The following is a 25750-nucleotide window of genomic DNA, read 5'->3' as shown; positions in this document are numbered from 1 at the left end:
ACATTTTATATAAGGGGCTTATTTCCAATAACAAAGGAGGAGCCCTCAGAACTTCATCACTTCTTAAAGCCTCACACCTTAATTCCATTACATTAGTAATACCTGAAGTTGGGAGGGAACACATGCAAACCACAGCAGAAGAAACATAGATAGTACAGTACTGGTCATTCTGCCAGAGTCTCACATGGAAATAAGCAGTATCTCTCTAGTATTTGAAGAGAAGGTGATCCTTGTTATAAAATGGCAAAGAACCTGACATTCATGTGTTCATTTTCTAGTGCTATGGAAGGTAAACCATGTGAAGGATGAAATTGGATATTTAGTTGAGGAAACTTTCAATTAAAGTGTTAAAGGTATTTCTTGGTTCCTCTTGACTACTTATATAATGGGACATAGAATTATTAAGGAAACAGTTACCAGAACTTGCAAATGTGGAAAATTCATATCCTATTCATATTACAAAACAAAAGCAGAGATAGGAAAATTTTGTTCTGAAGAGAACAAGAGGGGTGTGACTGAGATTCAGTTCACAGAGAGATTATGGATACGGCTTGTGAATTCAATCAGCCATTTCAGTGAAAAACAGAGATGACATTATATCAGCAAGGAAACCGGGAGTTTGATCTAAAAAGAAATAGGGAATGTAGGATTGAATGAATGAATGCTGTCAGACTTCTTGGATTTTAGAAGATGGACAACGTAGTTATTTGACAGTAAATCACTGTGTACTATCCTTAAAGAAAAAGGAAAAAGGACTCTAAGGGCAATTCTTGGATCATCAAGGTTGCCACTTTCAAAATAGGCCAAACGTGCATTGGCCCAGGAGGGTAATCAGCAACCCTTTAGTATTAGTGGGTGGGACTACCACCTCAGCAGAGACCCATGGTGTGGGTGTGGTTCCACTGAGCCAAACTGTTGAGGTTGAACCATGGGGACTGTGTTGCTATCCCAGTAGGTTGGGAGAACAGAGCATTAAACTAAGGGGAATTAATCTGGAGCCTTAAGAGCTAATGGGATTTTCTACGCTAGCTTTAGGACTTCTTCAGCACCTGTCACTCCTTCCTACTTTCCCACTCCTCTGTAGGTATGGTAATATCTACCTAATGCTTCTCCCACCATTGTATTTTGGAAGCACATAACTACTTTTCTTTCACAGGTTCACAGCTGGAGAATAATTTTGCCTCAAGATGAATTGTACCTTGCATCTCACTATAGGAGTTTTAAATGATATTTAGATAGAGTTTACTTTAGAGTTCATGCTGAAATGATGAAACTTTTGGGGTATTGGAATTGCATGTTTATATTTGCATGTGAGAAGGACATAACTGTTGAGGGACCAGAGGTTGTATGCTATGGGCTTTACTGTGTCTCTACAAAAACTCACATACTGAAGCCCTGATCCCCAGTGTGATGGTATTCGGAAGAATGGATCTTTACAAGATAATTAGGTTTTGATGAGATTATTCCCATGGAGTCTACATGATGTGATTAGTATCTTTGTAAGAAGAGAGAACACAAAGAGCTTTCTCTCTCTTCCTCTTTCCTTTTCCATAAGATTACAGGTAGCCAACTGTAATCCATGATCCTGACCCTTATCAAAAATCAAACCTGGGGCAAAAACTGTGGAGTAGTAGGTTACGCCTTGCACCAGAATCCCAAATGGGTACTGGTTCAAGTCCCTTCAAGTCCGGCTGCCCCACTTCCCATCCAGCTCCCTGCTAATGCATCTGGGATAGCAGTGGAAGATGGCCTAAATGCTTGGGTTCCTTCACCCACATAGGAGACCCAGATGAAATCTTGTCTACGGGTTTAGGCCTGGCCCAGCACCAGCCACTGTGGCCATTTAGGGAATGAACCAGTGAATGGAAGACCTCTCTCTGTATCTCTCTTTCTTTCTCTGTAACTCTTCGTTCAAATAAATAAAATAAATCTTAAAAAAAAAAAAACCTGCCAGTTAATCTAAGATTTCTCAGCCTCCAGAACTGTGACTAATAAATGTTTGTTATTTAAGCCAACTAATCTAATACAAACCTTTTGATCATTCATGAAAACAAATTATGTTATTGGCCTTAAAATAAACCTCAATTTAAAATAATTAAAATCATGCAGAATACATTTTTAAATCACAATGGAATCGAAGAAGAAATCAACAAGGAAAAAGACAACAGAAGACAGAAAAATAGAGAAAATTAAAGATAAATCAGGTATTTGAGAAATATCAATAAAGTTTGAACTTAAAAAAAAACAAAACACTTATTTAAAGGTAGAGTGAGAGAGAGTGAACTTCCATCTGCTGGTTCATTTCCCGGATGACCTCAATAGGCAGGGCTGGGCCAGGTTGAGCCAGAACCCTGGAAATACATCTGGGCCTCCCACATGGGTCACAGGGGCCTAAGGATTTGGGCCATCTTCTACTGCTTTCCTAGGTGCATTAGCAGGGAGCTGAATCGGAAATGGAGCAGCAGGGACTTAATCAACATTCCAATATGGGATGCCAGCATTATAAGCAGAAGCTCATCCTTCTGTGTCACATGCCAGCCCCTAAAGCTATAAATTTGAAAACTTAGGGGCTGGCCTAAATAAGTATACACTGTTCATGGATCGGAAGACTCAACATGTTAATGTCAATTCTCCCTCACTAGATCCTTATTCCCAGAAAAATCTCAGGAAAGTTGTTTGTAGACAGACAAAATTATCATAAAATATATACAGAGAGATGGGTGTGTGACACAGTCATTTAAGTCACCACTTGGGATGCCTGCATCACATGTTGGAGTGCTCGATTCAGATCTAGTGATGGTATCAAAACTGACAAGGATAAAGGTAAACTAGATCACTCGTATTTTGCTTGTGGAAAGGTAAAACGGTACAGGTACTCTGGAACTCAGTTTGACAGATTTGTATATACCAATTACTGTAGTGCCCAGCAATTCCCCTCTGAGAATTTATCCCAGATAATAATAAAAAAATGTAGAAAAACCCTTACATAAATGTACATAGTAGTCTTTGTGGGACCCACAAACCACAGAGTACCACACAGCAAACAAAAGGGGTGTACAACTGACATCACTTGGAGGGGCCTCCAGGGAATTATGCTGAGTGAATTAAGTAAATCCTAAAAGATCATATACTGCATGATTCCATTTACATATTATTGTTAAAATTATAAAATTTTAGAAATGTAAGATATTAATGTTTTCCAGCAGCAAGATACTGGAGAGAGGTGACTGTGGTTATAAAAGGGCAACAAAGCTATCCTTATGGTGTTGTAATTGCTCACTATCCTTACACACAAACATAGACAAGTAATAAAAAATTTATAGAACACACACGCGCACACACACACATGAAGACAAGTAAAATGCAAAAGCTGAATAAAACTGGTAAAATATGTCAACATCAACATTACACTTGTGATATTATACTATAGATTTTCAAAATGCTGCCTGTGAGTGAAAAACTGGATGATACATGATAGGGTACTTCGAAATGGTTTTGGAAAAGCAAATTAAAATATAAGTTGAAATCCATGCATAGGTTTTACATAATACACACTTCTCATGGACATTTTGAAGATGTCTCTCATGCAGGAATTTGAAAAGTATGTTGTGACAAAACACAGTTATCTGTTGACTCCACTTTCCATGAACTTTTGCAAGTAACCTTGTATACGAGTTCTCTATGCATTACTTTCCACAACTGCATGTGAATTTATAATCATTTCTATAAATATATTAATTTAAGAGATAACTACTATTTTTGCTCTTAAAAATGTTAGCATGTAGTGAGTTCACTGTTAAATGGATTAATAAATATTTAAAAAATAAACTTGGAAATCCTCTTATTCATTTTCTTCTTTTTCTATTTGTACTAAGGTATATGGCATGTAAACTCCAAAGCAATTCATACCTGTTTTCATTTTTACTTCATGTTCAGAAATCAAAATGAAAATATCTTTTATTAAAAAAGAATGCTTGCTTATGTGGATATATGCAAATATAAATCAAAGAAGAAATTTCTGGCTGAATTTTTTTTGTAAAGGTATAGAAGAATTTCATTCAAGAACACTTAATACTTCAAAAAGTTTGTGGAATGTGGAATTAAAGGATGTTTGTTTTCATACAAAAATTTTGAAATCAATGCATATGAGGGATATTGAAAAAGTTCATAAAAGCACATGGTATAAAAAACTTATAGAGGTATTTCAAATATTTTCACCAAAATAAACTTTTTTTTAAATTTTATTTATTGATTTTTTTTTTTTTAATTTTTGACAGGCAGAGTGGACAGTGAGAGAGAGAGAGGAAGGTCTTCCTTTTGCCATTGGTTTACCCTCCAATGGCCGCCGCGGCCAGCGTGCTGCAGCCGGTGCACCACGCTGATCCGATGGCAGGAGCCAGGTGCTTCTCCTGGTCTCCCATTGGGTGCAGAGCCCAAGCACTTGGGCCATCCTCCACTGTACTCCCTGGCCACAGCAGAGAGCTGGTCTGGAAGAGGGGCAACCGGGACAGGATCCGGTGCCCTGACTGGGACTAGAACCCGGTGTGCCAGCGCTACAAGGTGGAGGATTAGCCTGTTGAGCCACGGTGCTGGCTACCAAAATAAACTTTTAACACTGTTTTCCACAAAATTTTTGAAGTATCCTAATAAATAAGATTGCATTTAGAACATATACAAAATAGAGGATTTTTGTTGTATTGTAATATAGTTTTATATTTTGTAATGTAATTTATTGCTTATTACTTTGGCAGCGAATGTTCCTGGTTCAGCCAAAATACAGCTGAATTTAAAAGCTACAAGAGATTTTCTACACTCAAGCTTTTTTATAAAACAAAAGCTGATAGCTTCTTTGGCGAGAGAGCTGCTGGTAGTGTTTGGAAGATTGAACTCTACACTTAGCATGGAGAAGCATCTCTGTAACAAAGAAGTTATTGTGGTATAAGCTGTTCTTAGAATTCAGTTTTGTGCACAGCATTATACTGAAGAGCATCAGTGGACTGGATAGGTAGTTGTGATGCAAATTAAGACATTCCTCACATTTCATTTCAGAGGATCTGCAATGAGGCAAATCATATTTCTTAGAAATTTAATCAAATTTCTGATGCTATCTTCTACTAACCCAGCAGTTCACCATTTTGTTTTAAATTATTTTGTCCCTTGCTGTGGGAAGGGTTTTTACTGTTTCACGATGTGTGATTACAATTTCTACCACGACTGTTTGCTTGACTGAGGACTAAAAAACTGAAACTTCTGTAAAGAGCACACGTTTCTGCCTCAAGTTACAAAAGTTTAAGCTCCTTAAGTTCTAAGTGGTTCCTAAGGGAGTACTCTTGATTCAATTTTCCTCAAGAAAGGGCCCTGGGCACTTAAATCTCTGTAGATGGGGTAATTTCTAGAACCCGGTCAAATTATTTTTCTGGGTAGGTCTTTGTTTGCCTTGTTTGTTCACTACTCAGCCGGACCATTTATTCAGAATATGAATGGATGACATATTGTTTAATATGATAAGCTGAAAAAAAGGAACTGATATACAGTCTCAAAGCCAGAGGATTCTAATATTGTATGCATTCTGCAAGTTTACTTTCTCTATCTGTACATTGAACAAATTAAATTATTGGACACTGGTATTATAAATGAAGAAAATTATATGAATATTTCTGGATTCATATGCTTATGAATTTTTTTTTCAATTTTTTGCCATCTGTAATTCTCAAAGAATGATGCATTTTCTGAATAAAGTGACATGGGTACAATAAATATAATAGTGTTTCACTTTAAGATCAGCAACTATCTTTCTCATACAAGTATACTGTGCATACATATGTATAAAAATTTACAAATGTTTCTATGAAATAACTTCAAATTTTTCATATTTCAATTAATCCTACTTCTTAAATTATTTGGTGCCAATGGAAAATATCTTGAGACTTAAATAACAAAGTTTTTAATAAATGGAATGGAGGAAATGCTATACTCTAGAACTTTAAATGCTAGGCATCAAACCTCATTATTTTTTAACGATTTTTATTTATTTATTTGAGAGGTAGATTTACAGACAGTGAGAGAGAGAGAGAAAGGTCTTCCTCCCACCAGTTCATTCCCCAAATGGTCGCTACAGCAGAAGCTGCGCTGATCCAAAGCCAGGAGTCAGGTGCTTCTTCTGGGTCTCCCATATGGGTACAGGGGCCCAAGGACTTAGGCCATCTTCTACTGCTTTCCCAGGCCATAGCAAAGAGCTAGATGCGAAGAGGAGCAGCCGGGACTAGAACCGGCACCCATGTGGGATGCCAGCGCCGCAGGCAGAGGATTAACCTACTGCACCACAGTTTCGGGCCCTAACCTCATTTTTTTTTTTATTTATTTTTGACAGGCAGGCAGAGTGGACAGTGAGAGAGAGAGAGAGACAGAAAGAAAGGTCTTCCTTTGCCGTTGATTCACCCTCCAATGGCTGCCACGGCCGGCGCGCTGCAGCCGGCGCACCACACTGATCTGAAGACAAGAACCAGGTGCTTATCCTGGTCTACCATGGGGTGCAGGGCCCAAGCACTTGGGCCATCCTCCACTGCACTCCCGGGCCATAGCACAGGGCTGGCCTGGAAGACGGGCAACCGGGACAGAATCTGGCGCCCCGACGGGGACTAGAACCCGGTGTGCCAGCGCCACTAGGTGGAGGATTAGCCTGTTGAACCACAGCGCCGGCTAACCTCATTGTTAATATACTGATTAGGATGACTGCATCCTACTACACTGGAGTTGCTGGGTTTGACTCCTAGATCTTGTGCCACATTCCAGCTTCCTTTTAATGTTAAGAGATTCTGGGTGGCAGTGGTGACAGCTCAACTGGCTTGCTTCCTGCTACTCACAAAAGAGATATGGATTGAATTCCTTACTCCTAGCTTTGGCAAAACCAGCCACACTTGTTTTGGGCATTTCGGGAGTGAGGCAGCAGATGGGAGGTGTATCCCTTTATCTCTCTCTCCTCTTAAAATAAATAAATTTCAGTTAAATGTGTTAAGATAATAAAATATACTTTTTCGATTAGCAGAGATAAAATGGTTTTTAGGGTAACAAGTATTGAGAAGATAGCCATAGGAATCTGAATTTAGAATCATCCTCACATCATAATAACAGAAAATAGTCATTCACAGAATAAGTCAAGGTTACAAAAATTTATCAGAAGCCAAAGGAAACAAGGTTGAAATGAGTAGAATTCCCACCACCACTACTACAGAGCACTCTGAGTATTCCCTATCAGGTACCATTTTGTTTACATTACATGGATGTTATGGGCTTAACTATATCCCATCAAAATTCACATATTCAAGCCCCAACCCTTAGCACTTCATGCTATGATATGTATGTAGTATACATATGATTGTATTTGGAGACATGACATTTAAAGGAGTGATTAAATTAAAGCAAAGCCATTGACATAGGTCCTGATCCGATCTGGCTGGTGCCCTTACAGGAAGAAATGTCTACACATAGAGAGATACCAGGGACGCACATGCACAGAAAAACAATCACATTATGACATAGTGAAAAGGTGGTCTTTTGCAAGCCAAGGAAATGTCTTAGAGCAAACTAACCCTCTCAATGCCTTGATTTTGGATTCCTGCCTCCAGAACTGTGAGGAATGAATCTCTGTGTATTAAACCACTCAATCTATTGTGTTTGGTTATGGCAGCCCTAGCAAACTTATAGAATGAAATAAATTACGCGTTCCTAAATTAATCCATTTTACAGGTGAAGAAACTGAGGCATGGAGGACTTGCTGAAAATCATACTAGAGTGAGTACAACAGTTTGAAACTGAACCCAGCCAATGTGCCTCTAGAATAATGTGGTTAACCATGATTAATATTGAGAATGTGGATGCTCAGGTTAGAAATTAACTGAAATGTTAAGACTCTCACACTCATATTTAATTTATCTATAAAACCCTACTAAATATGTATGGGCAAATGACATTTACACATCAGTGCAAACTCATCATACTGTGTTTCTCAAAAAACTTAGAATCTGGTGGCAGAAGGAAAAGATATGTGTAAAGAAACAAGTTAGAGGAGAGAAAGATGCCCCTAGTCGGTGAACAGTGACCTTGGAAGTTCAGAGGAAAGGGGATTCCTTTGCTGTGGTAGATTCAGGAAGGTGTTGTAATTGGAGGTGGCATATGAGTTGTACCTCAAAATATCTGTAAAGCCAGCATCTCTGAAGATGGGAAAAATGGCATTTTATGTGAGTACAGAGGGAGGAAGTAGTAAAATGGAAAGAAAAGGGTCTGGGAGGGGATGGAGCAGAAAATAAGGTTTAGAGGTTTGCAGTAGAACCACACTCGAATTCTTAGAAACTCCCGAAGTTTTCTGCTTGCTATGGAGGGTCATTCAAGCAGAAGAACTTGCCTTTTATTTATTTATTTTTTAATCTAAAGAGAAAGGCTGCTTCAGCTCACAGACAAAGTAAATGAGAAGTAACTTCAGATTTACATTTCCATCAGTATCTTATTGAATCCGATTACTTTAAGAAGTAATTTTCAGTTGCTACGCTATTTCTCAATTCTGTTTCAGTGTTTTATAATTCCACTAAAATATTACTATTTGTAATTTCTCTTGTGCTTTCAAATTGTGTTTCATTCTCCCTGTGGTATTATTAAGGGTAAGATTTTATTTTCTTACCAGTTTTATTCAGCTTAAAGTCAATAGAGACCACTTATGTTTTGCAATTTTATCAGATCTCCTAAACTGTCTTTTTCCATGGTGGTTTGAATATAGAATTAAATACATGCTTTGGAGGACAGATTTCTCAAGTTTCATTTTCTGTAGAGTATAAAAGAATTTTAAAATTTTAAAATTTATTTTCATTTTATTTGAATGACAGAGAAACAGATCTTTCATCCACTGGTTCACCATTCAAATGCTCACAACGATGAATGGTGAGCCAGGTTGAAGCCAGGGGCATGGAACTCAATCCAGTTCCCTCATATGAGTGGCAGAGACCCAAGTACTTGGCTCATCACCTGCTACCTCCCAGGGTACACATTAGTAGGAAGCTGGAATTAGAAGTGGAGCAGGGACTTGAACCAGGGACTATGATATGGGATGCAAGTGTTCCAAGCCATGGCTTCACCATTGTGCCAAACACCTGTCCCCAAATGATTTTAAATATTTCACAAGTTTCATGAGCACAGTGCTTTTCTTTTTAATGTCCCATAACAGACACAGATCTGATTACTGAGTTATATAAACACAAGCATTTGACATGCTAAACCAATGAGTTTTTCCTTCCCCCATTATTTTTCCATCCTTCATTCTCAAGTCCAAGTATGTATACTTTATTGCCAACTGAGCTAACATCAGTTTGTCAGTAACTTTTTCCTAATATATTTATTTAAATTTTTCTCTCATATGCTTATACATTTTGCCTACCTTCTATTTTCCTTCTTTGGATAGAACACAATTATTCTCAGCAAAAATGACCAACCTTACTAAAATACTTCCTTAAAATTTTAAGGTCAAATTACATTCAGAATTTATGCAGAATTTCCTTTTAAAATCTCATTCATTATTTGAATTCTTTTTATGAGACATATCTGTCAGAGACATGCTCGGTAGCATGCTCAAATACATGGAGAATTTACAATGGCAGGTGCAGTAGGGTATTTTGTTCAAATTTATATATGCACTTCTTGAAAGCTCTTTTTTTAAGCTACAAGGGAAGACGATACCCTGAGGGGTCTAATTTTCTTTGTCATCCACCTGAATAACTTCAATTAACATTAATACACATGCTAGTATAAGACTATCTGCTATGAATATGTAACAGCAAGAAGTAAGTGCTGGAACTGAATGAAAAATCTGATTAAATAATACACTGAGTAATGTCATTATGTAGGCCAGCTCTCATTAGGAGGATTGTTCCTCACTGAACCAAATACCATAATTAAAACATTAGAAATTTTCAAAAAAATCTTAGTTTTCCCATTCAATTAAAGAAAAAAAGCCACTAAAAATGTAATGCATTTTAGTAGAGTTGCTTGGTTTTAAATCATTGCAAACATTAAGAATTTAAGAATCACATGGAATAAATCTCCCAATGCATTTTAAAGCTTAATATTGCTTCCTATAACATTTTTCCAGCCAATAGGAAAATGCTTCATTAATAAATGAGATACAAATCATATGGCAATGCTTTCCTTTCATTTACCATAGTTATTGCTGCTTTTGTAGCAAGTACTTGAGAACATGGATTTGAGAACACTGCTGTGGAGAGCAGCATCATTTTGGAATAGTGGGTAACTTCTAAAGGTCACCTTGTGCATGATGCCATTTTCATTATCAGTACTTTTCTCTGCAAATCTGCTAACAGATGGTGAGATACTTGAAGCTTCTGGGTTTTCCTATCATTAACAGGAAATGTCAGCATAAGAATGATTAAGTGGAATTTACTGCCTTTTGTTATATTTTTACTTTTGTTGTAATACTAAATTTAAAATATTTCTATAATTCTGTGGCTTAAGAAACAAATAAGGAACAGGAGTTTAGCAATTAAGATGCCTATGTTTTTTTTTGGAGTTTTTGGGCTCTGGTTCCTGACTCCAGCTTCCTGTCCACGCAGACTCTGGAAGGTAGCATTGATGACTAAAGTACTTCAGCTGCTGTGACCCACATGGGAGATCTGGACTGCATTCCTGGCTCCTAACTCTGGCCTGGCCTACCACCTCACTAGCTGCTGCGGGCAGTTAGGGAGTGACCCAGAATTTGGGAGCTCTCTCTGTGTCTTTCTTTACTGATGCCTCTTAAATAAAAAAAGAAAAAAGAAAAGTTAAAAATATTCAAGCAAAAGATACTTTGTATAGGTATTTTAAAATTTAAAATGTTTTAGTTAGCTAGTGGTATTTTAATGAATTGTTACATACATTATCTAAGCTTGAACTTACTTTCCTTAGAAAGAAAAACACTAGTGTAAGGAGATCAATTCTTTCTCGTTAACCAAAAAATTAGGAAGTTAAATTTTCGTGGCAAGGACTTGAAAACTGAGCCAGCTCCATTGACCTGTGGCCTGTGTAGTGACATAGGCATCTCATACTTAGAAGAGCCTTATGCATTTTATATTTGCAGGGTTTTTTAAATCATAATTTTTTGAGCAAAGAGCCCACATTTTCATTTTGCATAGAACTTTGCAAATTATGTAATATATCCTGAATAGAAATATAATTTTTACATGCTGTTGGCTGGTTTAGAACTAGCCTGCAGTACCACAAATAATTTGTTGGCTCTCCAATTTTTATACTAATAAAAGTCATCTATTTACACATAAATTATTCACTGTTGAATTGAAGTCTGCAGTTTATTTTTTAACACACTGCAAACATCACATTGGAAAAGCTAAGGAAACAAAAGAGGGACATATATTTTCAGGTGATATTTTAGGTATGGCCCTATTCAGAGGTCTTTTAAACACTGTTTGTCTCCCATTGTAGTGGAGAGAAGGGAAAAGACAGCAAAAAGACACTAGTTCACAAATCAGACAAGGCAAAACATTTAGATGATAAACTTCCATAAATTACTGACTTCTAATGATATTCTGGGTAAATTGTTTTTGGAAGTATAGTAGTGATTCAATCAGCTCCCCAACTAACAAGAGCTGGATGGAGTTAACTATGTCACTCATCTATTGGGAAATCCACAATTATAAGTATTCATGGGTTTTTTTTTTTTTTAAAGCCCTGTTAAAAATTATTGACATCTAAAACTCAAAGTGACAAATCAATTCACTTCTTGGGGAGGAAAAAAGAAGCAGTCTGGAAACCTCTGGAAAAATAAGTTTGATAACCCAATTCTGAATTATTTCAACACTGATGAATCCAGCTTACTGCCTCTAATAGATAAGTAGTAAACCATTTCTAAGATTGCTCTTCCCAAACAATAAAAGCACACCCTTAAACCTGACATTTCCACAGTGATGAATCTTAGATGAAATCATACGAAATGTCAAAATAAAGACAGAAAAAAATCAATAGTTGTGCAGATGAAGCTATGTAAGGTCAATAGTTTCATAATGTTTGTGACAGGCCACCTACTTTTTTTGTGTGACAATATTTTTAATGTTCAATAACTCCAAAGCACTGAAAATTAATTTTTGAGATGGAATTACCTCTTGACAAGCATTTAATTAAATTCATACTTTTTCCCCCACCTGAGAACACAGAATACTGTAGCAAATAACCTGCCTCTTCAAGGTCAGAAATATGTTAGTTTTTTAGGCCCAGAAAAGCAAACGATCACTTCGATACAAACGTGTCATTTCTCTCATTCCCAATTCTTTGCTATGCCCCAATAGAATCACTGACTGTTCTGGGTCCTCTTCCAAACCTCCCACACTGGGTGTCCTTGGGGACCTAACTAGTTGAAAATAAACACATGATTTTGTAAGGAGAACCTTTCCCCCTCTGTGGAAAGAGGAAGAGAAGTGATTCCAGTTTTCTCCCTCTCCTGAAGGAAAGATATAAACCTTCACTGCAGAGCATACAGAATACATTTTCCAGAAGACTAGTATGTTAATATATTTGAGACTCTACGTTGCATTTCTTAATTAATTTCCTTCTATTTGGTAAATACAGATTTTTTTTTACCACTGAAAAATAGAAAAATATACAAGTATAACATTTTTATTGTATAAAAGGCATCTGTTTATAGAATAACAGGATGTCATGGAAAATAGAAATCTATAAAAATATACCAGTTTTAGTCTGAATAATTAGTTTAATAAAAATTAAATTTTTAGGGGCCGGCGCTGTGGCGGCCACCTGCTGAGACAGAATCCCATATGAGTGCTGGTTCAAGACCCGGCTGCTCCACTTCCTGTCCAGCTCTCTACTATGGCCTGGGAAAGAAGTAGAAGATGGCCCAAGTCCTTGGGCCCCTGCTCCTGGTTGGGAGACTGGGAAGAAGAAGCGCCTGGCTCCTGGCTTTGGATAGGCACAGCTCGCACCGTTGTGGCTAATTGGGGAGTGAACCAGCAAAAGGAAGACCTCTCTCTCTCTCTCTCTGCCTCTCCTCTCTGTGTGTAACTTTGACTTTCAAATAAAAAATAAATGAATCTTGAAAAATTAATGTTTATATCATTTCTGTATTCTCTAGCTGAAATAAGATAAAGTTGTATTTCCTAAGAGTGTGGTAGGATTACTAATTGATGGCGACACTGAAATAAAATGTTGATGATGCAGAAAAGAACCAGAAAAGGAAAGGTGTGCCGAGAAAGGAATAAGCAGGTCTTTCATTCTTGGGTTCAGAGTGTTTGTAAAATGAGGTTTTGTGACAATAGTGTCTTGTTGTCATCAGACTTCTCAAATAATGACTCGCTTATTTGAGATTCTAAACTATCCCAAAAATATGAAATAACTAGTGGAATGACTCTTCATATTTGCTGTAGAAAAATTTCAATTATCTTGTTACTTATATTCAATACTATATTTCATCAAAGTTTGTCTTTAGGCTGGCAAAAATATCATATAAGTAATTAAGTAGTATTAACAAAACGTGTAGCCTCTATATACAACATAGAATTTTTTTTTCTCTCTCTCTTTTTTTTTTTTAAGAATGAAGTACTTCTTTTCCATTTTACATTTGAAAGAAGGGAAAATACAATGGAAATTCTGAAAAGGCCAGAATATTGAAGTGATTAAACATAAAAATTAGAAATTTTTAAATTTTTATAACATAATAATTTTTTCTTTAAATTTAAAATTGCCTTTAAGTGACATTTTATTTTGAAGAAAGATTTCAGAGCCGTTCATCTTTCTCACTGAGGATACAACTGGATGAGTGAGTTTAAACTGAAAACAAATCTTGTATGAACTAGACGTGAGTGTTTCTAATTATAAAAATACAACTGTTGTAAAGCAATAGAAGAATATTAATCATGGATCATTTAACTTCACCAGGTTTGAAGTCATATAAGTTAAATTACTTCCCTTTCCAATGTGTTTATTCTACAAGAATGAAGTCGATTATTGGAAAACTGTTCTTTTTTTACATAAATAACTTATGTAACAAATAGAACCACATATATTGCTTACTTGAATGAAACCACTCAAGTTATTAAAATGATGTTATGTCAAATGATTATAGTTATTAAGTTTTGTTGGATAATCTTAGTCTTGTGCAGTTGGTTAGGCTGATGCTTGGAGCACCAGCATCCATGATGGACTGCCTATTGATGTCCTTCTGATCCAGCTCATGCTAATGTTCCTGGGAAAGCAGCAGAAGATGGGCCAATTACTTGGGCCCTGACATCCATGTGGGAGACCCAGGAGGAGTTCTGGGCTTCTGGCTTCTGCCTGGCCCAGACCCAGACATTCCAACCATTTGGAAAGTGAACTAGTGGATGGAAAAATCTCTCTCTCTCTCCCTCCCTCCCTCTCCTTTTTGCTGTCCCTCTCCCTCTGTGTGTGTGTGTGTGTGTGTGACTCTGCCTTGCAAATAATTAAAGTCACCTGTTGATGACAGTACTTATATAATCTTATGAACGGTTCATGTATCCACTCATTGGTCCAATTTAGAAGTAAATTCGAGTTATGGAAAACGTGAGAATTCTAGACTTGCTTTCAATATTGTTTCAACTTGCAACACAGTATGATATTATCATGGAAAGACTGAAAAATTTCTATTTAACTGACAAAAAAGTGGTTATGTGGACATGCTTTGAGTGTAACACAAAGATCTAAATGTCAGAAGCTTGGTCCCCAGTGTGGTGGTCCTGGGCGGCGGTGGAACCTTTAAGATGTGAGTCATAGTGGGTGGTAAGTAGGCATTGTGGGCACCACCATTGGAAGAGATTTCTGGAGTGCTGCTTTGTTCAACTTTGGTTGCTCTTTTTCTGATTTTCTGTCTCACCATGCAATCTCTTCTGCACAAGTTCCTGCCACTGTGATGCCATCTGCAACACAACCTCAACAGAAACCCTCAGATGAGACCACCCAATCTTGAACTTGTATCCTCCAAAACTGTATACTAGGATTCTCTTTTATTTATAAACACTCAGCCTCAGGTATTGATCAGAAAACTGATCAAGACAAAGACCTTAACAGAGTTTCAGTTACCTGAGGAGAAGCCAGAATATAGACAGTGAGTAGTGAAACTGATTAAAATCTATTTGCTCCATCATCCCCAGTGTGAAAAGATACAATCAGCAACAGAGGTCGAGTTTTAACTAGAACTGAGTTGTTAAGAGACTATTTTACTTTTGAGTAAATTAAGATTCATATCTCCTTTATATGTGTAGTTGGATCTCTGGCTCTATTTTGCTAACTAATTTATAAGTTAGTTCTAAGGTCCATGTCTAAATTTCATCATCATTAAAATAGAGTGATAGCACCTCTGGTTAGTTTGTTAGGACCTGTCCAGTTCCCTGCATTCTTATATTTGCACTTTTTGTACTTTTTTTTTGAGCTTTAAAACTTTTCTGAACTTTCCTATTATAATGTCCCATGATGACATTATTTTACATTGGCTGGAGTCTGTGATTTCTTTGTAGATTTATATATTCCCCCATCAAATCTCAAGTCCTCATGATTTTAAACTCTCAATCATTTACCCTATCAGTACTGAGACCTAGTACTCTGGCTCTGGGTTCCTTTGTAAGAAAGAGGAAGCAATTTTCAGAACAACTTTCAACAAGTGTTGAATTTAAATCTCGCTGGCAAGCCAAAGGATCACTTTCTACTTAAACTCTGATTATAATGAACAATTCATCTCCAGCTTCTACAAATGTACTTGGGATTCCATGTTGCCCTGTATCCTGTCAGTCTTCTCTTCCTCATGCATTGGGAACACCCAGCACCATGCAAGCTCCAGGAATCATCTCAGAGCCAGCAGTTCCTGCCTAATTATCTCATCTCCCACAACTACCACCTGCTTCTATTTGTCCTAAAGGAGTATTTGGATGAATGTCAAACACTATGCAGTAGGAATAGTTAGGATTATTATGGAATTTATTTTCCTGGGGGCATAAATTATTTAAAAAAACCTTCCATGCATAATGATCACTATAAAAAGGAACACAAAGTTAGGAGTTTGTAAAGTAATCTACTATTAGATGAATATGAGGGATATACCAAAGAACATTATACAGCAAAACAACATAAAATTATAAGTTAACCTGTAGAAATTTTATTATTCTATTATCATGATTTCAACTCAATATTGAAATGGCTTTTAGCCATGTAATTAAATCAAACCCATTTTTTGTAGTTTGTTTAATCATCTATGTGCTTGAGTTACACATGAGGGCAAAAGAGAATTGGCTATAGTTCTGTAGTGTTTCTTGTAATTGAATTTTTGGAATTGGGTGGGTGGAGAATGCTGTACAACTAGTCATCTCCTGGAGTGTTAACAGTGACACCAGACATCTGTTGGTGTTTCTTTTGCGAAGAGAAACTCTTCCGACAGAAAACTGCAACAGGAGCATGAGTGCTATACTGGCCTTTCCTGATCACTGTTTTTTTTTTTTTCTTTTCGTTTTTTCTTTTTTTTTCTTTTTGTCTTTCTGAGTTAGCGATCCTAAGACTATTCAACTTTACAACTCTGCTCTGTTGTTATAACTTGGAATTGTACTGAATTAATTGTTAGTAGATTAATCAGTAAAAGAGTTAGTATATTTAGGGAAACACAGTCTTTTGAGAATATATCTAATGTATCCCTTTCATTATGGATGAAACGATTGAGAAGAAAAAATCTACCCCAATTTTGCAGATCACACAGACTATTTCTGTCTTTTGGAATCCAATAAGAATCTGTCTAAATTACAAGCATTTTAAATTTAAAGCCCGGGGCTGACGTTGTGGCGGAGTACGTGAATTCTCCACCTGCAGTGCCGGCATCCCATATGGTGCTGCCTTCTAGTCCCGGCTGTTCCTCTTCCAATCCAGCTCTCTGCTGTGGCCTGGGAAAGCAGTGGAAGATGGCCCAAGTGCTTGGGCCCCTGCATCTGCATGAGAGACCAGGAAGAAGCACCTGGCTCCTAGATTTGGATCAGCACAGCTCCAACCGTTGTGGCCATTTGGGGAGTAAACCAATGGAAGGAAGACCTCTCTCTCTGTCTCTCCCTCTCACTGTCTGTAACTCTACCTCTCAAATAAAAAAAAAAATCTTAAAAAATAATTAAAGCCCTACTGAAAAGTCCCAAAACATTTGTGAAATTCCTTCTTCTTTCTCCATTTATCAATAAAATATTACTTGGGAAAGAGAGTAGAAATAAGGTTGACTGCACAGCAGAGCTGGTATTTTACCTGAGAAATGTAAATACTTATAATGCAGGCAAAGAAATGTGAATCTAAAATCAATGACATAAATTCACTAAGCTAGTCCAATATATAACACAGAATATGCAGATACTTGAATCTGAATAATAAAATATATTTTGTACTATAAAAGTATGGATTATTATAACACTACCCTCTTAAGGGGTCATCAGAATAAATAACACTAACTTTAGAAAATGCAGCAATCCTTGAAAAGATACCTTACTTGTTAGGGCTTTCCTTGTAGGTGAAACACTATTTTTTAAAATTTCCTCTTGAATGATGCTCCTGAGGTTGAGGGGCATAATGCATCAACAACATCTATGACAACATCTATCAAAGCCTTCTTTTGTTTTAAGAGTTTTCTTTTAATATTACAAGTAAAAGTTGTCAGCTTCTAATATTACCCTTTTACATAAAAATTCAGCAAACCTATAATTATTTGGCCCAATTATTGTATAATTTTTGAACTGTCTGTTTTGGTTTGCATGAAACAGCTAGCTAGAAAGACAGCTTAATATTTTCCCATTCTGCAGGGAAATTTATCCCATAGAACTTAGTCAATCTTGTAATATTACACAATTTTAAATCATTTAGAGAATATGAATCAATAATGAAAGAATTCTAAATTATTTTTGAGAATCATTAATTACATAGAATCCACTAGCTGTATATTTGAGCAAAGTAATTCCCATAAGCATTTTTAATGCAGAGTGAATTTTAATAATTTTGGTTGTAATGAACTGCAACCTTAGTAATGCTTACTGGAATAGTATTATGATTGCAGTTTGTTTCAAAATTTTTTGCAGAGTTAGAGAAATATGAAAATGATGGAGAAAAGAACATCTGAGGTGTAATGGAAAGACCTGAGTTAAATACTGCCTTTGACACTTTCCAGTCTTCTAAACTATGGAATGGTACTAACAAACATTTCATAGAGTTAGTGTCACTAAGTTTTAGAAAATAAGTTTGTGTGGGGCAGGCACTGTGGCACAGCGGGTTAATGCCCTGGTCTGAAGCGCCAGCATCCCATATAAGCACCGGTTCGAGACCCAGCTGCTCCACTTCCTATCCAGCTCTCTGCTATGGCCTGGGAGGGGAGTAGAGGATTGTCCAAAGCCTTGGGTCCCTGCACTCGTGTGGGAGACCCGGAAGAAGCTCCTGGCTCCTGGCTTTGAATTAGTTCAGCTCCGGCCATTGTGGCCAGTTGGGGAGTGAACCATCAGATGGAAGACCTCTCTCTCTCTCTGCCTCTCCTCTCTCTGTGTAACTCTTTCAAATAAAAATAAATAAATCTTAAAAAAAAAAGAGAGAAAAAGTTTGTGGATATCAAAAGGAACGTTATCATACACAAGTTATATTAAGTTGGAAGCATTCAAAGCATACCATACAGTATACAGGAATATTATGAAGTGACCTCCGGCCCGTAGTGCCGCTCTCGGTGGAGTGGACTGGTTGTGTGGAACCGCACGAATCACAGGCGCTTGCCACCAGCCAGAGCTCAGCTTAGCGCCTCTGAGGCCATCCGCCCCGAGCCTCCGCCATGGACTTCGAGGACGATTACACACACTCTGCTTGCAGGAATACGTACCAGGGCTTTAATGGAATGGATCGTGATTATGGCCCTGGATCTTATGGAGGGATGGATTGTGACTATGGCCATGGATCCTATGGGGGTCAGAGATCCATGGATTCCTACCTAAACCAGTCATATGGCATGCACAATCACAGTGGTGGTGGTAGGGGTAGCAGGTAAATTGCTTAATCAATTGGCCAACTTAGCTAACTAAGATTCTGAATATATTGTTTTAAGTATTTTTTAGTTATGTTGTTATACATAAATGTCACTGTTTGGTATTGAATAGTCACTTGAAACATTTAAAGGTACTAATTAATGGTATAAAAGTTATCTCAGGATCACTGGTAGACATTAATTTAGGAAACCCCCTGATAACTATTGTCATTCCAATGTAATAAGAGTAAGATACTCTGGTTTTAGCAGTGAACATTTTTACTTTTTAACTCCTTATCAATCAAAAAGTCCAGAACAAACTACCTAAAAATATGTTACTGGAAGTACTTATTTGTGTAGCTTGTCATTAAGATTTTAAAAGAAAATCTTTTCTAATATGGGGTGCTATATAGGGTAGCAAAAGCAGTCTTTTAACTGAACTAGTCTAGTAACATCAGTTTCTAAGAAACATTGAAGAGAATGTTTCTTTTAATTTTAAATAAGTTGCAAGAGCATATTGTCATAATAAAAATGTTCTTTAAATCACGTCCAGGTTATTTATTGACAGTTACTACTTCACTAAAAATACTTTGTGCTCTAGGCTAGGAGCATTGTGTTAAAGCCATCAATACAGTTCCTCTGCCTACGTCTTGATTTTGTTTATATTCATATTCGTTTTTGAGACCGTGTAAACCTTAAACCTCCTTACACAACTATAGGCTTTAGGGTTGACCACGTTTCAGGAAAAGAGGGTCTGTTTTTTGAGGCACAAAGATTCCCACTGAAATATAAGCAAAACTAGTTAGGAGACATTGAAACTGTTGTCCTTCATAAATGAAGGATCTGGATTCCTTAATGATGGATGGAATGATGCTTCCTTTCCTTCTTTCTGTTTCATTTAAAAAATGAGTAGTTACAGCAGTTTGCTTGTGTGATAGATGTTTTAAAATATAGTCAGAAAGAGGTTTCTAGGATTCAGAACTAAATAATATCTTATACTTATGAATGATTGAAATAATGTGACACATTTAAATGTTTTATCAGTTACTGCCCTGTTATATTGTAAATGTGATATGCATAAACTATTTCTGTAGTTGTTATAATTTGTCTTATGTATAATTGTGGGCCTTTATAAAACTCTGTTATAAGATAACAAGCAACTTTTGTAATCCTTGTTTTGGGTTTGTGAGAAGTAAGATAATTTGTTTCTTCTGTTGTCTATTAAAATCTTGAGGAGACTGTGTGCTCCCTTTGTAGAGTAGTTTTATGTGAATTTCCTGACAGGAAATGATTTTTCAAATAAGTTATTATAAAATGTATTCTTTCTCATCTGCCTTGAAAATTCATATGCAAAGGTTATACATTGTGATCTTTTATGTTCTATTTTATGTATTTATTCTCATAGATTTGTTAGATTTGCTAGTCTGTAAGTAAGAAGTGATTAAGGATTGATTATTGACACTGGCTGAAGTTTGGTAGATTGTTAAATTTTATAATCAGAGATAATTTCCCAAATTTTGACTACTACAGACACAATGCAGTAGTTTTGTGATATAGATTATTGGGGTGCAAATGGATCTCTCTATGTCACAAATAGCCTATATCTGTGTAGTCTGCAATTTATGTCCCAACTGAAAGCCAAAGTGTTGCAAATGCTTTGTAATTTTCAATAGTAGCAATGGATTCAAAGAAAGTTTGAATAGTTTGTGAACTTTAGCAAATGAACCTTTTCCAAGACTAGGGCTGGGCTTTAATGATAACAGTCAAATCTTCTTAATAAAATAAGAAAAGCTGCTAAAAAAGCATATTTTTAAGGTTTATGAAACTCAATTCCATTTAGAAACTGACTCAGATAGCTTTCTGTCTGGTCTCATGTTGAATTGCCCAGCCCTAATCAAGTGTGAATAAAAGTAGAACTGTATAATCTAGTATGGTATAAATGAATTTTAGTTGATAAATGTCATCTTATAATTTGTCTTTTGAATTGTATAACATTAGTAAGCTTACTTTTGTTTTTTCCCTCACTGTGCAACTTTTCCAGGTTTGGACCTTATGAGTCTTACGACTCCAGGTCTTCTCTGGGTGGGCGAGATCTGTACAGATCTGGCTATGGTTTTAATGAACCCGAACAAAGCCGCTTCGGAGGTAGTTATGGTGGTTGATTTGAGAGCTCCTACCGGAATAGCCTTGACTCTTTCGGAGGTAGAAGCCAGGGCGGGTCTAGCTGGGAAGCACCTTACTCCCGTTCAAAATTGAGGCCTGGGTTTATGGAGGACAGAGGAAGAGAGAATTACTCTTCCTACAGCAGTTTTTCTTCACCCCATATGAAGCCTGCACCTGTAGGCTCTCGGGGGAGAGGAACACCTGCTTATCCTGAAAGTACGTTTGGAAGCAGAAACTATGATGCTTTTGGAGGACCATCAACAGGCAGAGGCCGAGGCCGAGGACATATGGATGATTTTGGAAACATTCATAGACCCGGAATTGTTGTTGACTATCAAAACAAACCCACCAGTGTGACAGTTGCTGCTGCAAGAGGAATAAAGAGAAAAATGATGCAGCCATTTAATAAGCCCGGTGGAACCTTTATCAAGAAACCCAAGCTAGCCAAACCTATGGAAAAGATGAACCTCAGCAAATCACCAACAAAAACTGATCCTAAAAATGAAGAGGAAGAAAAGTGACGGATTGAGGCTCGGAGGGAGAAACAAAGACGCAGAAGAGAAAAAAACAGTGAAAAGTATGGAGATGGATATAGAATGGCTTTTACATGTTCATTTTGTAAATTTCAAATATTTGAAGAAAAAGATATTGAACTACATCTGGAAAGTTCTGCACACCAGGAGACATTAGATCATATTCAGAAACAAACCAAATTTGATAAAGTAGTCATGGAGTTTTTGCATGAATGTATGGCAAATAAATTCAAGAAAACATCTCTCCGTAAACAACAGGCAAATAATCAACCAGAAATAGTCAAAATAATTGAAAAAGATGTTATGGAAGGTGTTACTGCAGATGATCACATGATGAAAGTGGAGACTGTTCACTGCAGTGCTTGCAGTGTGTATATTCCTGCTTTACATAGTACAGTTCAGCAGCACTTAAAGTATCCTGATCATATGAAAGGGAAACAGGTTTATAAGGAACAAACAAAAAGAGAGAGTGTCTTGACTGCTACTAGCATTTTAAATAATCCAATAGTGAGGGCACAATATGAACGTTTTGTTAAGGGTGAGAATCCTTTTGAAATTCAAGATCATTCTCAGGATCAACAAACAGAAGGAGATGAAGAAGATGAAGAAAAGATTGATGAACCTGTTGAGGAAGAAGAGGAGGAGGAAGTAGAGGAAGGGGGGGAAGCTGAGGAAGTGGAAGAAGCAGAGGATGCAGGAGAAGTTGAAACAGTAGAGGGAGAGGGGGACATAGAGGGAGTGGAAGAAGTCGGGGCAGTGGGGGAAGTCGGGGCAGTGGGGGAAGCTGAGCCAGTGGGGGAAGTAGAGGGAGGGGAAGAAATAAAGGGAAGAGGAGAAGTAGAGGGAGCAGAGGAAGAAGCAAAGCAAGAGCCTGTTGATGTCCCCGTTGAGCAACCTGAAGAAAATTATATATAAGGCATTAGATTTAAAGAGAGCTTTAAATTTCTGTACTAATATGGGAAAGGGTAAGAATAGCTTAAAATATGAGTTAATATTCATGTTGCATGCATTCCACACATTAAAATTTGTTTTATATAACAAAAGGAATATTATGAAGTGAATATTAAATGTATAAAGAGGAAGATGCTTGCAATTGTGTGTGAATAAGGTTTTTTTCACACTCCTTTATTTCAATCTGCATGTTGAAAATTCTGAAAACAAATCCCACAAATCAGGCAGGTAGAATGATAAAGCAAAGTACTACATTCAAGTAGAAACCAGGAATGGGGGATTATTGGTATTAAAAGAGAGAACTTGAATGATAGAGTGGATGATGGTGTGGGAAAGAAGAATGAATATTCTCATAAAGTATGAACTATTGACAAAATGTACTTTTAGCTGTAAAAATCATGCTTTTGAAAGCATATTATATCCACTTGAAATCAGATGTTGAAAGTAATAAAAGTCTACCACACTCACTGTAACAACGAAAAAACACAAGTTTAACAAAGAAATTGCATTTTTCACATCATTGAGGTTCTGCAGGACACAATGAAGTCCAGAGTAAACTACTTTCCATAAGGAGACAAGCCTTTCAAAGTGAGTAGTAAGCAGTAAGCAAGCCTATCTCACAAAAAAGAACTTTAGACAATGGGAAAAACAAGCAACTTTTCATCAGAAACTTATGAACTTACATGTCAGACTAGAATTTAGGAGAGCCTTATAAACTAGGCTAGACTGCCTTGTTTGTCAGTTTCTCCAATTGGAACTCTTGTGCTGAGTCAATGCAATGTAACATGCCAGGAACAGAACTGAAAAGTCATGAACTTTCCTACTTTCAGATTGCTTAAATGCAAAAAATGTGTTGTGGGAATGCTAGACCCCACTTTAAATCCTATGACCTATCCAGTGTAATATTTGTTTTTTTAAAATTTTTTAACTTTTATTTAATGCATATAAATTTCCAAAGTACAGCTTATGGATTACAATGGCTTCCCCCCCATAAATTCCCTCCCATCTGCAACCCTCCCCTTTCCCACTCCCTCTCCCCTTCCATTCACATCAAGATTCATTTTCAATTCTTTTTATATACAGAAGATCAGTTTAGTATATATTAAGTAAAGATTTCAACAGTTTGCACCCACACAGAAACACAAAGTGAAAAATACTGTTTGAGTACTAGTTATAGCATTAAATCACAATGTACAGCACATTAAGGACAGAGATCCTACATGAGGAGTAAATGCACAGTGACTCCTGTTGTTGACTTAACAATTGACACTCTTGTTTATGGCATCAGTAATCATCCTAAGCTCTTGTCATGAGTTGCCAAAGCTATGGAAGCCTTCTGAGTTCACCAACTCTTATCATATTTAGACAAGGTCATAGTCAAAGAGGAAGTTCTCTCCTCCCTTCAGAGAAAGGTACCTCCTTCTTTGATGACCTGTTTTTTTTCCACTGGGATCTCACTTGCAGAGATCTTTCATTTAGGTCATTTTTTTTTCCAGAGTGTCTTGGCTTTCCATGCCTGAAATACTCTCATGGACTTTTCAGCCAGATCTGAATGCTTTAAGGGCTGATTCTGAGACCAGAGTGCTGTTTAGGGCATCTGTCATTCTGAGTCTGCTGTGTATCCCACTTCCCATGTTGGATCCTTCTCTCCCTTTTTTGTTCTATCGGTTAGTATTTTCAGACACTAGTCTTGTTTATGTGATCCCTTTGATTCTTAGTCCTATCATTATGATCAATTGTGAACAGAAATTGATCAAATGGACTAGTAATATGGTACATGCAACCTTGATGGGATTGAATTGGAATCCCCTGGTATTTTTTTTTTTTTTGACAGGCAAAGTGGATAGTGAGAGAGACAGAGAGAAAGGTCTTCCTTTGTCGTTGGTTCACCCTCCAATGGCCGCCACAGCTGGCACGCTGCGGCCGGTGCACCGCGCTGATCCAAAGCCAGGAGCCAGGTGCTTCTCCTGGTCTCCCTTGCACATCCTCCACTGCACTCCTGGGCCACGGCAGAGAGCTGGCCTGGAAGAGGGGCAACTGGGACAGAATCTGGCACCCCGATTAGGACTAGAAACCGGTGTGCAGGCTCCGCAGGTAGAGGATTATCCTATTGAGCTATGGCGGCGCCGGCTTCTATCCAGTGTAATATTTGAAAGATCATGGGCAAAGTGTTTGGCCCAGCAGTTAAGATGCTAGTTGGGGTGTGTGTGTGTCTCATACTGGAGTGCCTGAGTTCAAGCCCTGGCTCTGCCCAATTCCAGCTTCCTGGAAGACTGCCCTGGAAGGCAGCAGGCTTTGCTCAAGTAGCTAAGTCCCTGCCACCCACTTGGAAGACCAGCATGTAGTTCCTGGGTACCTGGCTTCAGCCTAACATAGCCCCAGTTGCTGCAGGCCTTTGGGGGAGTGAACTAGCAGATAGAGAATCTCTCTGTATCTTTGTTTCTACCTCTCTGCCTTTCAAATCATAAATAAAATTATAAAGATAAATATGTTAATCCCTTACACTGTTAAATGTTCAAAGGGAACAGTAGAGTATAGTAAGTTTAAAACACAATGTTTTGAATTTAATTAAAAATGACAGGATACCTGAAACAGTATGTGATCTGATTATGTGACCCATAATCAAGATAAAAATAAAATCAAAGCAACTTAGAAATGGCTGCAAATGTTCACATTTTCAAATAAATATACAGAAATAGTAATTGTAAAGATGGTACAATGCCAGCGCACTTGGTAAAGTGATAAGTATAAATACACAACCAATCAAAAAGATAGGGTATGTGTTGAAGAGATTTCACAAATAAGACCAGTGTAAGCAAATAATGAAGGATAGAATTAAAAGGGAGAGAATGATCCTGAGGGGGGAAGCAGGACACACAGCAGACTCATAGAATGGCAAATGCCCAAAACAACACTCCTGCCTCAGAATCACCCTTGGGACATTCGGATCTGGCTAAAAGGTCCATGAGAGTCTCACAGGCATGGAAAGCCATGACACGGTGGCAAAAAACAATCTAAATGAAAGACCCTGGTGAACAAGACCCCAGCAGAAGGAACAGGCCATCAAGGAGAG

At 37.4% G+C, this 25750-nt stretch overlaps 2 protein-coding genes across 2 annotated transcripts in view; one reads left to right on the top strand and one right to left on the bottom strand.

Annotated features, from left to right (window-relative positions):
- Positions 1-25750, bottom strand: part of EPHA6 (EPH receptor A6) — a 1087270-nt gene that overhangs the window by 455551 nt on the left and 605969 nt on the right. The gene's annotated exons all lie outside the window — the stretch shown is intronic.
- LOC133770924 (DBIRD complex subunit ZNF326-like) lies at positions 18775-22690 on the top strand. Its single transcript, XM_062206715.1, is given in 2 exon segments — positions 18775-19050; positions 21072-22690. Coding segments are annotated over 2 exon segments (1779 nt in total). The 5' UTR covers positions 18775-18841; the 3' UTR covers positions 22642-22690.

Source organism: Lepus europaeus, chromosome 2 (genome assembly GCF_033115175.1).
Source record: "Lepus europaeus isolate LE1 chromosome 2, mLepTim1.pri, whole genome shotgun sequence".
In the NCBI taxonomy this organism is placed as follows: Eukaryota; Metazoa; Chordata; class Mammalia; order Lagomorpha; family Leporidae; genus Lepus; species Lepus europaeus.
The sequence above is the reverse complement of the archived record's forward strand: the minus strand, read 5'-3'. Positions and strand labels throughout refer to the sequence as shown.